We start from the raw sequence: 13,396 nt of genomic DNA, 5'->3' as shown, positions 1-13,396 counted from the left end.
TGGGACCTTTCAGTCTGCAGACCGACGCTCTATCCACTGAGCCAAACCAGCCTCAGCTCGGTAAAGTTTTTATAACTGTATTGCACGTCACAAAACAAAGTGATGTAACTGAGAAAAATATAGCACCAAAAACCTGGCTTGTAAAATATGCTTGGTTTCTAATAAAGTTTCTCTCTCTTCTACATGGGTAAGGTAGATTTTTTACATGATACACTCTAAACAGATGCAAAGACAACTATCACCTCCCCATCCATTAGCTCTTACCTGGACTACCTGTGTCTGCCATTTTGCATAAACTGAGTTCATAAATTCCAGTGACTCGATTGCTATTTAAATTAAAACAAACAATTACTTAATATCTTATATCACAGAAACAGGAAAATCTGAATTCTCTCTACTTAAAGCACTGTTTCCTCTGTAGGGACTGCAACCCACCCTCAGATATAAGTATCTTATTTCTTTTCCTATTCGGAACTTAATTTTTTCATACAAGGAATCTGTTTTCATTGCAATCTTTTGAACATTTTTATTTTAATAGGACGAATAAAGTTGAATGATAAAGTTTACAATATGAATATAAAAATTAAAAATGTGTCTTTTCTTATTGCAAGAGAGAAAAGTTGGAGGAAGTCTGACTAGAATGACCATCAAATTCTGGGGAGTGTGACTAGGGAGTGGTACTGACCCTTCTATTATATCTTATGCTGGGTGGTGATGCGTAAGATATATTTTTGTATATCTTAACTATGAACAAATCTTTAAAAGAGAAAAATTCCAATGGTACTCTGTTAGAATAATGTTGACACTTTATGCCAACATTCAAGTCACTGCATCCCAGGTGTCAGTACCATAATGGCTTCCAGGTTGTGAACTACCTTGAAACACCAAGCAAGGGCTACCTAGAGCTCTGCTGGTCCTGTACTGGGCAAAACAACTGGAAGCTAAACTTGTCTCAAAAACTTACGAGTCTGGTGACTTCGAGTAGCCGCTGCCAAAGAGGCTGCGCAGAGAGCGTGGGGGTGAGATCTTGGCGTCCCGAGAGTAGAAGACCATGCACACATCCTTGGTGATGACAGCGGGCTGGATGCAATGATCCAGCTGAAAGCAGACAGGAAGGGACCCATTAGATACAGACGGAGCATCTGCGACAGAGTCTGTGCCCTGCATTTAGAATGCTGGTCCCGGATGTGGGGCTGGAGGATTCCAGGTCTACCAACTATTTCAGCAGCAACCCAGCCCATAATATGTGGTGGTGTCCCTTGCAGATGCATTTATTTTCAAATAATGGCTAACATGTGTTGTTCTAAATCCTTTTATATAGCATCTTAACGTTCGGAGGTAAATGCTACTGTTCCAGCTTAAGAAAGGAGGAAGTCAAGGCACAGAGAGGTGAAGTCACTTGACCAGAGACATGCAGACAGCAGTGGCAGCACAGGGATTTAACTCAGACAGGCTGTTTCCAGAGTCTGCTGTTAGCCACCACTCGGCTCTGTCCATGACTGTAAAAGCAGGAGGCGAAGTTTTCTTAAAATCATACATTCTTTGAAGAATGATGATGAGGGTACTAATGCTGAAGCTATAAGAAAAATAGATTGATTAAATAGAGATTAGGAACAGAAACTAATATAATCAGAACAGTTAGCAAAGCATAATCAAATAAATAACTTGTCCTGGCCGGTGTAACTGTTTGCAGAGCAGCGACCTGTAAGATGTGTTCGATTCCCGGTCAGGACAAGTTTGGGAGGCAACCAATTGCGCTCGCTCGCGCTCTCTCCCTCTCTCTCCCTCTCTCTCAAATGAATGTTTTAAAAAGCTTATCTTTTAACAAAGCAATTAACTTCAGATGTGGAGGGAAAAAGGACCTTAGTGGAATCTTTCCTCCTCGTTTCCTTCTCTAGCCCGTCCACTGTTCCGGGCTGCCTGTTCATAGAAACTCAAGATTTGGGTCTCCTCACCTCTAGGTAGGCCGACAAGGTCATGTAGATCTTTTCCCCGTAGGGTGTCACTCGGTTGAGAAGGAGGGAGTTGTGGAGGGAGCTGTCCCACACGGCCTCAAAACGGTAGAAGGTCCTAAGGGCAGAAAGGCAAGAGAAAGTCATCTGACAGAAGCTGAAGTCACCTTAGCCCAGGCCTGTCCCTGTCATACATCACAGAACCCAGGCCAAGCAGCCCTCAGTTCACTGATGTCTAGCAGCAGAGTGGGACCTTCACTCCGGGAGGAAAGGTCAGGACTCCTTTGTCCCCGCCCACCATCAAGGGGCAGCTAGCTATACTCTTTTTTTAATTTTTATTTTGATGAGCCTGCTTCTCCTCTGCCTAAAACAGAAACAGTGAGATCAGCCACAGGGACTAAGATGAAAGGATAAGTGAGTATGGACAGAAAGAGAAAGAAGAAAGAAAGACTAAGCATGATCCTCTGCTGATCGAGAAAAGGAAGCAAATACTTGGTCATGTGTGGGCTGCAGTCTTCATGTCACAGCCCCCTTCTGCTGGCCTCACAGATGTCACAAACGTATCTGGGAGAATCACTGGAGGAAACAGTACAGAAAGCCTAGCTTTGAATAAAAGAACAAGAGGTTCTTCTTAGCTGATGTGTCAGTAAAATGATTTTTAACACCTGAGATAGCCAACTACTGTGTGTCAATTAAAAAACACACACAACTCACTTGAAAGTCAATCTTACATTTAATAACTAGAAGTGTGATTTAATGACTTTTTATTTATTTATTTATTTATTTAAAGAACATAGATTTGGCTCTTTGTTTGTTTGTTTGTTTGTTTATTTATTTATTTATTTAATTGATTTTTGCCAAAACCGGTGTGGCTCAGTGGATAGAGCGTCAGCCTGCGGACTGAAAGGTCCCGGGTTCGGTTCCGGTCAAGGGCATGTACCTTAGTTGTGGGCACATCCCCAGTAGGGGGTGTGCAGGAGGCAGCTGATCGATGTTTCTCATCAATGTTTCTAATTCTCTATCCCTATCCCTTCCTCTCTGTAAAGAAAAAAAAATCAAAAAAATATTAAAAAAATATATATATATATATTTTATTGGTTTTTTACACAGAGGAAGAGAGAGGGATAGAGAGTTAGAAACATCGACGAGAGAGAAACATCGATCAGCTGCCTCTTGCACACCCCCTACTGGGGATGTGCCCACAACTAAGGTACATGCCTTTGACCGGGAACCGAACCCGGGACCTTTCAGTCCGCAGGCTGACGCTCTATCCAATGAGTTAAACCGGTTTCGGCTGATTTAATGACTTTTTAAAAAAATTAAATTTATTGGGGTGACATTGGTCAGCATGAACATATAGGTTTCAGTTATAAGGTTTGTATATTGTACCATGTGGGAGGAGTAGGGGGTTCTAATATATGGTGACAGGAGATGTGACTTTGAGTGGGTGCCATGATTTTTTAAAAGTTGTTCTAGTACCGTTTCCCCGAAAATAAGATAGTGTCTTATATTAATTTTTGCTCCCAAAGATGCTCTAGGTCTTATTTTCAGGGGATGTCTTATTTTTCCATGAAGAAGAATACAGTACACATTTACTGTTAAATGAAAATAAAGGAAATTTATTACCTGTATACGATATGGTAGTATGGTAGTTGTCAACATAAACCAGACAAACTGTGAATCCTGCAGTATCAAGAATTTACTCATTTATTCAATGACAATCATGTCATCATCTTCTGGAACATCATCATAACAATCCAATTCCTGAATTTCCTGGTGAATTTCTTGTGACTCCATTTCTTTCAGAATCAGTGGACCAAATCTCTCATGTTTAGCCTAGGGGAGGCCTTATTTTCGGGGGGAAGCCTTATATTTCACTCAGAAGGAAACCTCTAAGTAGGTCTTATTTTCGGAGGATGTCTTATTTTTGGGGAAACACGGTAGCTTTCTTTTTCTACGGGTGAAACACCATAGACCCTAACTGGCATTAACCCTCCAGTCCAGCACGTCTCCTCTGAAGCACTGGACAGGAATGTAGTTACATAGCAGCTCCTAATGCTACGGCAGTCTCCCTTCTCAGACCCCATAACGAGCGTGCGGGAAGACACCCGTCTACCCAGCAGAGTGGATTTCCCTTGCCATTAGCTCTCTGCATGTGCAATACACCTCACCCGGCTCAACAGAAGTTTTTATTTTTAAAATTATATGTTCATTGATTTCAGAGAGGAAGGGAGAGGAAGAGAGAGATAGAAACATCAATGATGAGAATCATTGTTCAGCTGCCTCCTGCATGATCCCCACTGGAGATTGAGCCCCAAACCTGGGCATATGCCCTTGACCAGAATCGAACCCAGGACCCTTCAGTCCGCAGGCCGATGCTCTATCCACTGAGCCAAAACAGCCAGGGCTCAACGAAAGTTTTTAGACACTTTGTTCCCTGTCCAATACATTCCTCCTGCCTCCTTCCCCAATGGTGACCTCACTGTTGGTGGTATTCTTCTCTCTAAATATGTTCCCATGCTTCTTCCTTTAGAAACGACCACAGAGAAAACAAACACACTTCTGACAGCACTCCCTAACCACCCGTCCTCCAAGTGCCTGTCTTTTCCATTTGTAGCTTCTAGATCCAAGTCTTCTTTTCTTTCTTTCTTTTTTTTTTTAAATATATTTTTTAATTGATTTTTTACAAAGAGGAAGGGAGAGGATAGACAGAAACATCGATGCGAGAGAATCATCGATTGGCTGCCTCTTGCACACCCCCCACTGGGGATGTGCCTGCAACCAAGGTACATGCCCTTGACTGGAATCAAACCTGGGACCTTTCAGTCCGCAGGCTGATGCTCTATCCACTGAGCCAAACCGGCTTCGGCTCTTCTTTTCTTTTTTGATGGTTTCTTTTCTTTTCTTTATTGATTAAGGTATACATATGTGCCTTTATTCCTCAATTACCCCTGCCCACATCCCTACTCATGCCCTCACCCCCCTGGTGTCTGTGTCCATTGGTTAGGCTTATATGCATGCATACAAGTCCTTTGGCTGATCTCTCTCCCTTAACCTCACCCTCTCCTACCTTCCCTCTGATTTTTGACGGCCTGATCAATGCTTCTCTGTCTCTGGATCCTGTGTTTGTTCATCAGTTTATGTTGTTCATTATATTCCACAAATAAGTGAAATCATGTGATGTTTATCTTTCCCTGACTGGCTTATTTCGCTTAGCATAATACTTTCCATGCTATTGCAAATGGTAAGAATTCCTTCTTTTTTACAGTAGCATAGTATTCCATTCTGTAGATGTAACACATTTTTTTATCCACTCATTTGCTGATGGGCACTTAGGTTGTTTCCAAATCTTAGCTATGGTAAATTGTGCTGTTATGAACATAGGGGTGAATATATCCTTTCTGATTGGTGTTTCTAGTTTCTTGGGATATAGAAGTACTCCTTACTCTCTCACAAGCTAGTTAGTAGGATCAAGAAAAGTCTTTACAAGGCCACCAAAGGAATGTAGACACAATTAACAAGACAAAGACGGAGATAACAAGGAGACAAAAATAGGATGGAAGCCTGTGCCACTATTTGGGTTTCATGACTTTTTCAACAGAGGCTAAAGATTCCAATTTGTGTAAGAAAGCTTCTTCACATTTTTGTTTTCAGGTTGTTTTCATTTAACCTAAAGAGAACATTTCACTGGTAGCAACTTGGCTAACATAAAGGAATTTTTGACTCCACCTAAATCTTCGGGTATCGGGGAGGGTGGTTTTGGTGTGTAGGAGTTACTGCAGTACATTCTTTTGGAATACCCACCAGAGATGGCAGTTCTTGAGAGGTGGTGGTAAGAAATACAACCAACACTAGTAATGTCAACTGAATCAAGCTAATAAGAGAATTCAGAGTTAGAAACAAGGCTGAATCTTGAGACATATTTTCCTGTATGGCTCCTACAGTGGCTAGGAAATGATTTCAAGTGGATTTCCAGAAATGTCTGAATAAAGGCCTCGTGTGTGTGTGTGTGTGTGTGTGTGTGTGCGCGTGCGCGCGTCTCTTTTTTAAAAAAAACATTGAAACGTTTTAGGCTATACTGTCATGTATCATTTTTCTCTTCTCTAAATCAGAGAGAGAGAGAGAGAGAGAGAGAGAGAGAGAGAGAGAGAGAGAAAGAAAGGAAAAATTTCATTCACTATTGATTCAGGATTTTTTCTATTCCAAAAGAGAAAATAAACAGATGAGATAAGCAGCCCTGACAGGAGAAAGAGAAAAGTTTAAAAATAAACAAAATATTTCTCACAGACTCAGCTACCCAAATGGTTAAATAGACCTCTACCCCCACACAGGACAAACACAAAGAAAAAAGTGAACGATTATGCAAAGCTACACACAGAGCAGCAAACCTTTCAAGCTTCTAAGAGAGAGAAGACAAAGAGGAAAAACACAAAGCTTGAGGTTCTCTATGAAGTGAGGGGAGTGACATTCTATTCTGCAATGGAGGAGGGGACCTCGTGGGCATAAGAATAAAACGGACAGGCTTAATAAATGGAATAGAAAATAATGAAAGACTACACAGCGTTGAGGAAGCTGTATGTGGAAGTGCACACACATCAGAAAGCCCTGGGCAAGATAGGCAGCACAGTCTCTCTCTATTCCAGGTTTGCTTAGGTTTGGGTGGGGAAAACACAAAATTAAAATAGCAGTCAAAGCAACAGAAGACATCAAGCATCCTGATAAACTAGAATCTCTATGCGCAAAAAAGCAAACAGAAAATACCTAGGAATATCCTTATCAAGAAAGAGCCTGAAGAAACATAGGAAAAGCTTTTGTTAGTGCAGCAAAAGAAAAAGAAAAAAAAAGGGGTGAGGGGGAAAGGGGGAAAAAAAGGAGAGAAAAGCAGAAGAAAGAAAATAAATATATAAAAAAATAAAAAAGACAAATTTGCTGTTTAGCAAAGTGAATTCAAGTGGACAGACAATTAACAGAGAACTCCATGGGACACAATTTATAGAGGGGTTATAATGATACTAGGGGCCCGATGCACAAAATTTGTGCACTCAGGGTGGTACTCCATCAGTCTGGCCTATGCCCTCTCACAGTCCGGGAGCCCTCGGGGATGTCCGACTACTGCAGAGGGGGGAAGGCGTGCCAGCCATGAGCTCAGCTTATAGCTGAGTGGCACTCCCCCTGTGGAAGCACACTGACCACCAGGGGCAGCTCCTGCATTGAGCGTCTGGCCCCTGGTGGTCAGTGCACATTATAGCGACTGGTCATTCCCCTATTTGGTCAATTTGCATATTAACCTTTTATTATATAGAATGGGTCCCTCTCCCAGGCATTCCATTGCAGAAAATGCTGGGCAGAGGAGGGAATGTGGAGACTACCTCCATTAACACCCCTCTCGGAGGTGACTGAGTATAGGAATGGTAGGAGTTACTGTGGGAATCAAGTCAATTATGTAATAAATGTAGGACTTGAAAGGAAATGAGCCATGGCCTTTGTGAGTCACACTCCACTACCAATGTATCAGAAGAGCCCTCAAACGTGCACACATGATAACACCCAAATTGGAGTTCTGTAAGTTCAACTGTAAACATGAAATAGAAGCTCTTAACCAAACTCCATTTAGTAACTTACCGCATGACTTACATTTTCATGTCCCTAAAGTATAAAGACTGATGCCCTTTTCTCATTGACCATTTGAAACTAGAGATATCTCTCATCTGTCCAGACCACCTGCTCCAGAGAGGTGAGCTGCAAACTTATCAAATGTCAGTAATATCTGGTCCCAAACCTATTTATGTAGCTACCTTAATGTAATCATATAATTTAATCAATTGATAGGCAAATCAGTGAGACATTAGGACAAAGAGAATTTCTGTTTATTGTAAGTCAAAACTAAGTGTAAAAACTCAGTGGACTGTTTTGATAATGGTGAGTTGTGTAAAAAAACAGTTGTAAAATTAAGTGTGGGTGAGTTCAATGTGAAAGAGAGGGGAAATGACAAGATTTTACTGCTAAATGATAAAAAGTTTAAAAGATATGGCTCTTATATTTTCTTTATAGGTTTCTAGATCTTGCTCCACGAAAGTAAAAGTCACAGATGATGAATTATGGATATGGTTTTGCAAGAAAGACAACCAGACATCCAATAAATGATCCTACAACAAATGAAAAGGCTTTTGGCTTTATAGTAAGTGCTTGACAAATCAATGTACATTTATGTAGTTTAAAACAAAAATGTTTAAAGTGTGTATCTTTTCATTATTTTTGACTTCAGTCAACTTTTCAAGCTTCTATTGTGAAAGGTAAGCTGCTTGGACAAAACCTAATCCGTCTCCTCCAGCATCTGACTTGCTGCGGGGCCCTGTCTTCCCCACAGCCCCTGCCAGCGGCTCTCACAGGCAATAGCAGAGGCTGGTTTCCTTTTCTCCCTCCTATGCAAACTGCAGCTCAAGGAAACAATGGGAAATTAATTCTGGCCCAAACTTTTAATCCCACTTTTTCCTATTGTCTTATTTTCCTTCTCCCTCTTCTAACATAGCTGTGAGCAAGTTTTCCAGGAACACACAAACACAGAGAAATCCTCTGCTTATTTGGGGGGAGCAGGGTGGATAGGGGATGAAGTGAGAAGAGAATTAGTTTCTTCAGCTAAATAGAGTCACTAATGAATGAAGAATCTAACAGTGTACCACTCAGTCCCCCGGGGGACTCAGCACCCCCTGTAGGTGCCCACCTGCTGGAGTTGTGGGAAGACTTCAGGTACTTGGCAGAGATGATATTTAGGGAGAGGATGGCGTCAATCGCAGCTTCATCCACCTCAGCCTTATTCCTAATCCGCCCTAAAAGAAATAAAGACACCAGAGCATGGGTATATTTGAAAAAGAAAGCATCACTCTGTTCTATGTAATAATATTCCACAGAAAAATTAATTCTGAAAAAGCTTATCAACCACTGTCCCAGATAAGAGAGTATAATCTTCCTTCCAGGGGTTCTTAATCTCATCCACAGACACCAAAGGGGAGGGCCTATGAATAGAATTCAAAATGTCCATGAACTTCACCAGGGAAAAAATGACAATTTTATTTTCATGAACCTCTAACTGAAATTTGGGATTTTCTTCCATTATGAAGGGAGGGTACAAACCACAGAGGAATCAGCAGTACTATGAATTCACCCTCAGCAGAGATCACAGATGTTTTCATATCACACTAATGTAAAATATCTAGATATTCATCACTACTTTGGAATAGAAATTCAACCTGCTGCTTATTTAATGTATCAATAAAGAAGAGCTTAGGTTACACATTTTTTTTTAAGTAGTTTAACAACTGGATTTCAATATTATATAGTTCCCCTTGTAAGCCCAAGTACTTTCTACATTTAAAAACCTAATTCTGAGGCTTCACTACTGCCAATGGGTCTTAGGCAATAGAAGGCTCAGAACCCCTGCCATGCATTCTAAAATTCATACTATTTGGCGAGTTTTCCCTTCTCACTATACCTTAGTTCAGTTTCTCTCCTCTGCCTATGGGGTGCTGGCCATGTGCATATTACCCAGATTCCAGACTATCGTACTAAAATGTTTCCTTGTGTGGAAAACAGAACAAAGCCCCTCTAATCGCTCTGGAACCTATTCTAGCCCTCTCTCACAAAGCTAACCCAGCCCTCTCGGATTCTTGTGTTGTGAGCTCTCTTATCACTGTCTGTTCTCTTTTTGGCATTTATTTATTGAACTGCTTTGTACATTTATATGTTGTCTCTTCAAGTGAAGGGCAAGCTCACAATGAGCAGAGACTTCCGGCACAGAACCATTCCATGGTACCCGAGTAAAACAATGGTTAATCACGAATCCCTGGCGGTGGAGCTGAGAGAAAGAGTAGCTTCAGGGTCGAGGCGTCTGCATTCTCCGTGGGCCACACGCTGAGGCCAGCCTCCCACCCAGTCCCTGTGGGCCACCAGGAACGATGGGTCTCCACAAAGCCCGGCTCCGTCCCCAGCCAATGCAGCGTACTCACCTACCACCAGCTCACGCACATCTTTCCAGTGGAGCTCGCTTCCCTTCTCATGGACGATGGTCATTGTGATCCTTCGCTGGATGCCCTAGGGAATGGAGCAGGACTGGGATTTAGCTGGGACAAACTATTATTTCCTCCTGTTTCTGGAATGTTTGGTGTGGCAGAGGGCAGGAAGGAGAGGTACGGAGAAAGAATGGAAATGCTACCAACACAGTTATTCTATGATAAACAATGGGACACAGGTCAGGGACCCAGAAAGAGCCAGGTTCTGATATGGCTTTAAGAATAGATGCTTAGCCGAAACCGGTTTGGCTCAATGGATAGTGTCGGCTTGGGGACTGAAAGGTTCCGGGTTCGATTCCAGTCAAGGACATGTACCTTGGTTGCGGGCATATCCCCAGTGGGGGGTGTGCAAGAGGCAGCTGATCGATGACTCTTTCTCATCAATGTTTCTCTCTATCTCTCTCCCTTCCTCTCTGTACAAAATCAATAAAAAAAAAAATATTAAAAAAAAAAGATTGAAAAAAAAAGAAAAAAAAAAGAATAGATGCTTAGACCTAGTCAGTTTTGCTCAGTGGTTAGACAACCACTGTCTCTCTCTTCTTAAAAAATATATTTGTATTGATTTCAGAGAGGAAGAGAAACATCAATGATGAGAGAGAATCATTGATCAATTGCCCTTGCATGTCCCTTATTGAGGATTGAGACCACAACCTTGACAAACCTGGGACATTTTAGTCCGCAGGCTGATACTAACCACCGAGCCAAACCAGCTAGGGCAATGATTCTCTCTCATCACTGATGCTTCCCTCTCTCTTACCCTCTCCCTTCCTTTCTAAAATTAACATATATACACATACATATACATATACATATACATATACATATACATATACATACACACATATATAGAATGGATGCTTGGAATGTATGTCCCAAAATATGAGATTCCCAGCTCCTCTGCCCATAGGGGTCAACCTACATTTCATGGCCAGGTTTTTCTCTCACTGAAACCTTTATCCTCTATCTCCATTAAGAACTTTTCGCTGTTGCCGAAACCGGTTTGGCTCAGTGGTGGAGCGTCGGTCTGTGGACTGAAAGGTCCCAGGTTTGATTCCGGTCAAGGGCATGTACCTTGGTTGCGGGCACATCCCCGGTGGGGGGTGTGCAAGAGGCAGCTGGTCGATGTTTCTCTCTCATCGACGTTTCTAGCTCTCCATCTCTCTCCCTTCCTCTCTGTAAAATATCAAAATATATTTAAAAAAACAAAAAAACAAAAAAAACTTTTCGCTGTGGAAGCAGTTTCCAAACATCATGAAATAAAAATTGTATAAAATGACATTGATGTTGCATGAATTATAATAATTCAATGAAGCAAAATCTTTTAATAATATAGCTCTTCTATTATTTATTTATTTATTTATTTGAAGCCCAGTGCACAAAATTGTACGGGTGGGGTCCAGCTGGCAGGCCCAATGGGGCCAATTGAGCTGAGTCAGCTGGGGGAGGGGATGAGGGAGGTTAGCTGGCCAGCCAGCTCCCAATAGGTGGGGAGAGGCTGACTGGGTACAGGGCTGGCTAGGGGAGGGGCCGCAGGCAGCTGGTGAGCCAACCCCACTCTCTGGTTGAACTCCCCAGTAGAACTCCCTGTCAAGGGGACAATTTGCGTATTAACTTTTTATTATATAGGATTATTTTTTTTAATGTATTTTTATTTTTATTGATTTCAGAGAGGAAGGGAAAGGGAGAGAGAGAGAGTGCAACATCAGTGATGAGAGAGAACCACTGATTGGCTACATCCTGCACACCCGCAATGCAGGCATGTGTCCTTGACCAGAATTGAACCCAGGACCTTTCAGTACGCAGGCCGACACTCTATCCACTGAGTCAAACCGGCTAGGGTTGTATAATATATTTATATGTAAAAGCTTATATATATATATTTACAACCCTAGCCGGTTTGACTCAATGGATAGATATATATAAGCCAAAGTCTGAGGAAGAAATTAAAAAGCATATAAAAAAGAAAAATAAGAAAGAACAGGACAATGTCCTGCCACCTCCACATCCCTTAGAAATGGAGAGGAAAAGCAGAAAACCAGAGTTATGGTTCTTCTTCTAACTTTTATTTTGTGTGTGTGTGTGTTTCCTCCTAGGTCTCCTTTGCCCCCTCATTAGTACCTGGTGAAGCAGGAATGTCCCCTGGCAGGGCAAGCCTGCTGTGTGGTCCACCACAGCTGGGATATACCTGTAACAACAGAAACGCACGGCAAAGAGTGAGACAGACGCTCAAGCTGACGAGTGCTACTTCACCACAGGTCTTCCCTGGCTGCTGTCCCCTGCTGGTCTTTGCTTTACTAAACTCTGATCCATGTTTTCTCACCGTTCAGGCATTTAATCGCACGGTCATTCACATCCAATAAATGTTTCCACATGTCTACGTCTTTTTATCCTTACTAGACTTAAGTGCTCACAGGATAGTAATGTCTTTTGGCTCCATCCTAGCCCCTTGCATAACAGATATTCCATAAATAATGTATACTACAATAGGGAGTACAAGGAGAGAGGAGATCATTTCAGAGTCTACATCATGTTCCAAGAATCAGAAAGAAATTAACTCAGTCGAAAAAATTACTGTAACTACCTCTCCCTCACAATGCAAGCCATAATCACATGATGGATCTGTCTATGGGAAGTCACATTCCTTAAAGCGATGTCTCCACTGACAATTGCAAATAGAATCGACAGCTGCAGACCTCACACATAGTGGGAACTCAGTAACTGTTTCATGGAGATGAACATGATGGTGGTGGTACTCAGCATTACACACAGAGGGTCATCAGGACAGCATTCATCCCCTACCCTCTACATTAATAACACAGCCCCTTGCCTCTATTTCAGGAGGGGGATCTTTTTGGTGTGTTTTTCCAAAAGCATTTTAGAGAAAATGATAACTGGTACATTTACCACTTGCTCTAACAGCTCATACAGAGAAAGTAGGCTGATGCCCATCATTCTAACCTAGGACAATGGTCCTCAACTGGAGGTGGTTTTGGTCCCCCGGGGACGTTTGGCAATGTGCTACTGGCATTTAGTGGTTAGAAGCCAGGGTTGCGGCTAAATATCCTACAACACACAGGGCAGCCCCTGACATCAGAGAATTAACTGGCCCCAAATAGTGCCGTGGTTGAAAAATTCTGGTCTAGGGAAACACCGCCCTCACTCCCCTCGCTGAGATTATTAATGCAAGTCTTGACCATATCAGCAAAATGCTTCTCTCTTTGCTGCTGATAAAACTCACTATGTAGGCTGTCTTCCCTCCTAACTAAGTGCTAGGCGCTATGATCTTGCTGTTGCTAATAAGAAGGTAAGTTATTACACTAAGTAGTCAGTTCTCTGACAAACATTCGATTCAAAGGATAATAGCAAGACTACCAACAT

General features: G+C 42.0%; 1 protein-coding gene across 10 annotated transcripts in view; it reads right to left on the bottom strand.

Moving 5' to 3' along the window:
- KIF1B (kinesin family member 1B) overlaps positions 1-13,396 on the bottom strand; it is a 131,417-nt gene that overhangs the window by 11,499 nt on the left and 106,522 nt on the right. For all 10 annotated transcript variants that reach the window (XM_045570604.1, XM_045570605.1, XM_045570607.1 and 7 more), the window contains 6 exons: positions 12,137-12,203; positions 9,956-10,040; positions 8,674-8,779; positions 1,956-2,070; positions 965-1,098; positions 265-326 (listed from right to left, as the gene is read on the bottom strand). In XM_045570604.1, the coding sequence (XP_045426560.1) occupies positions 265-326; positions 965-1,098; positions 1,956-2,070; positions 8,674-8,779; positions 9,956-10,040; positions 12,137-12,203 (569 nt within the window). The remainder of the gene's footprint in view (positions 1-264; positions 327-964; positions 1,099-1,955; positions 2,071-8,673; positions 8,780-9,955; positions 10,041-12,136; positions 12,204-13,396) is intronic.

This window comes from Pipistrellus kuhlii, unplaced genomic scaffold, assembly GCF_014108245.1.
Source record: "Pipistrellus kuhlii isolate mPipKuh1 unplaced genomic scaffold, mPipKuh1.p scaffold_m20_p_34, whole genome shotgun sequence".
NCBI lineage: Eukaryota > Metazoa > Chordata > Mammalia > Chiroptera > Vespertilionidae > Pipistrellus > Pipistrellus kuhlii.
This window is presented reverse-complemented; position numbering and strand designations above follow the sequence as displayed.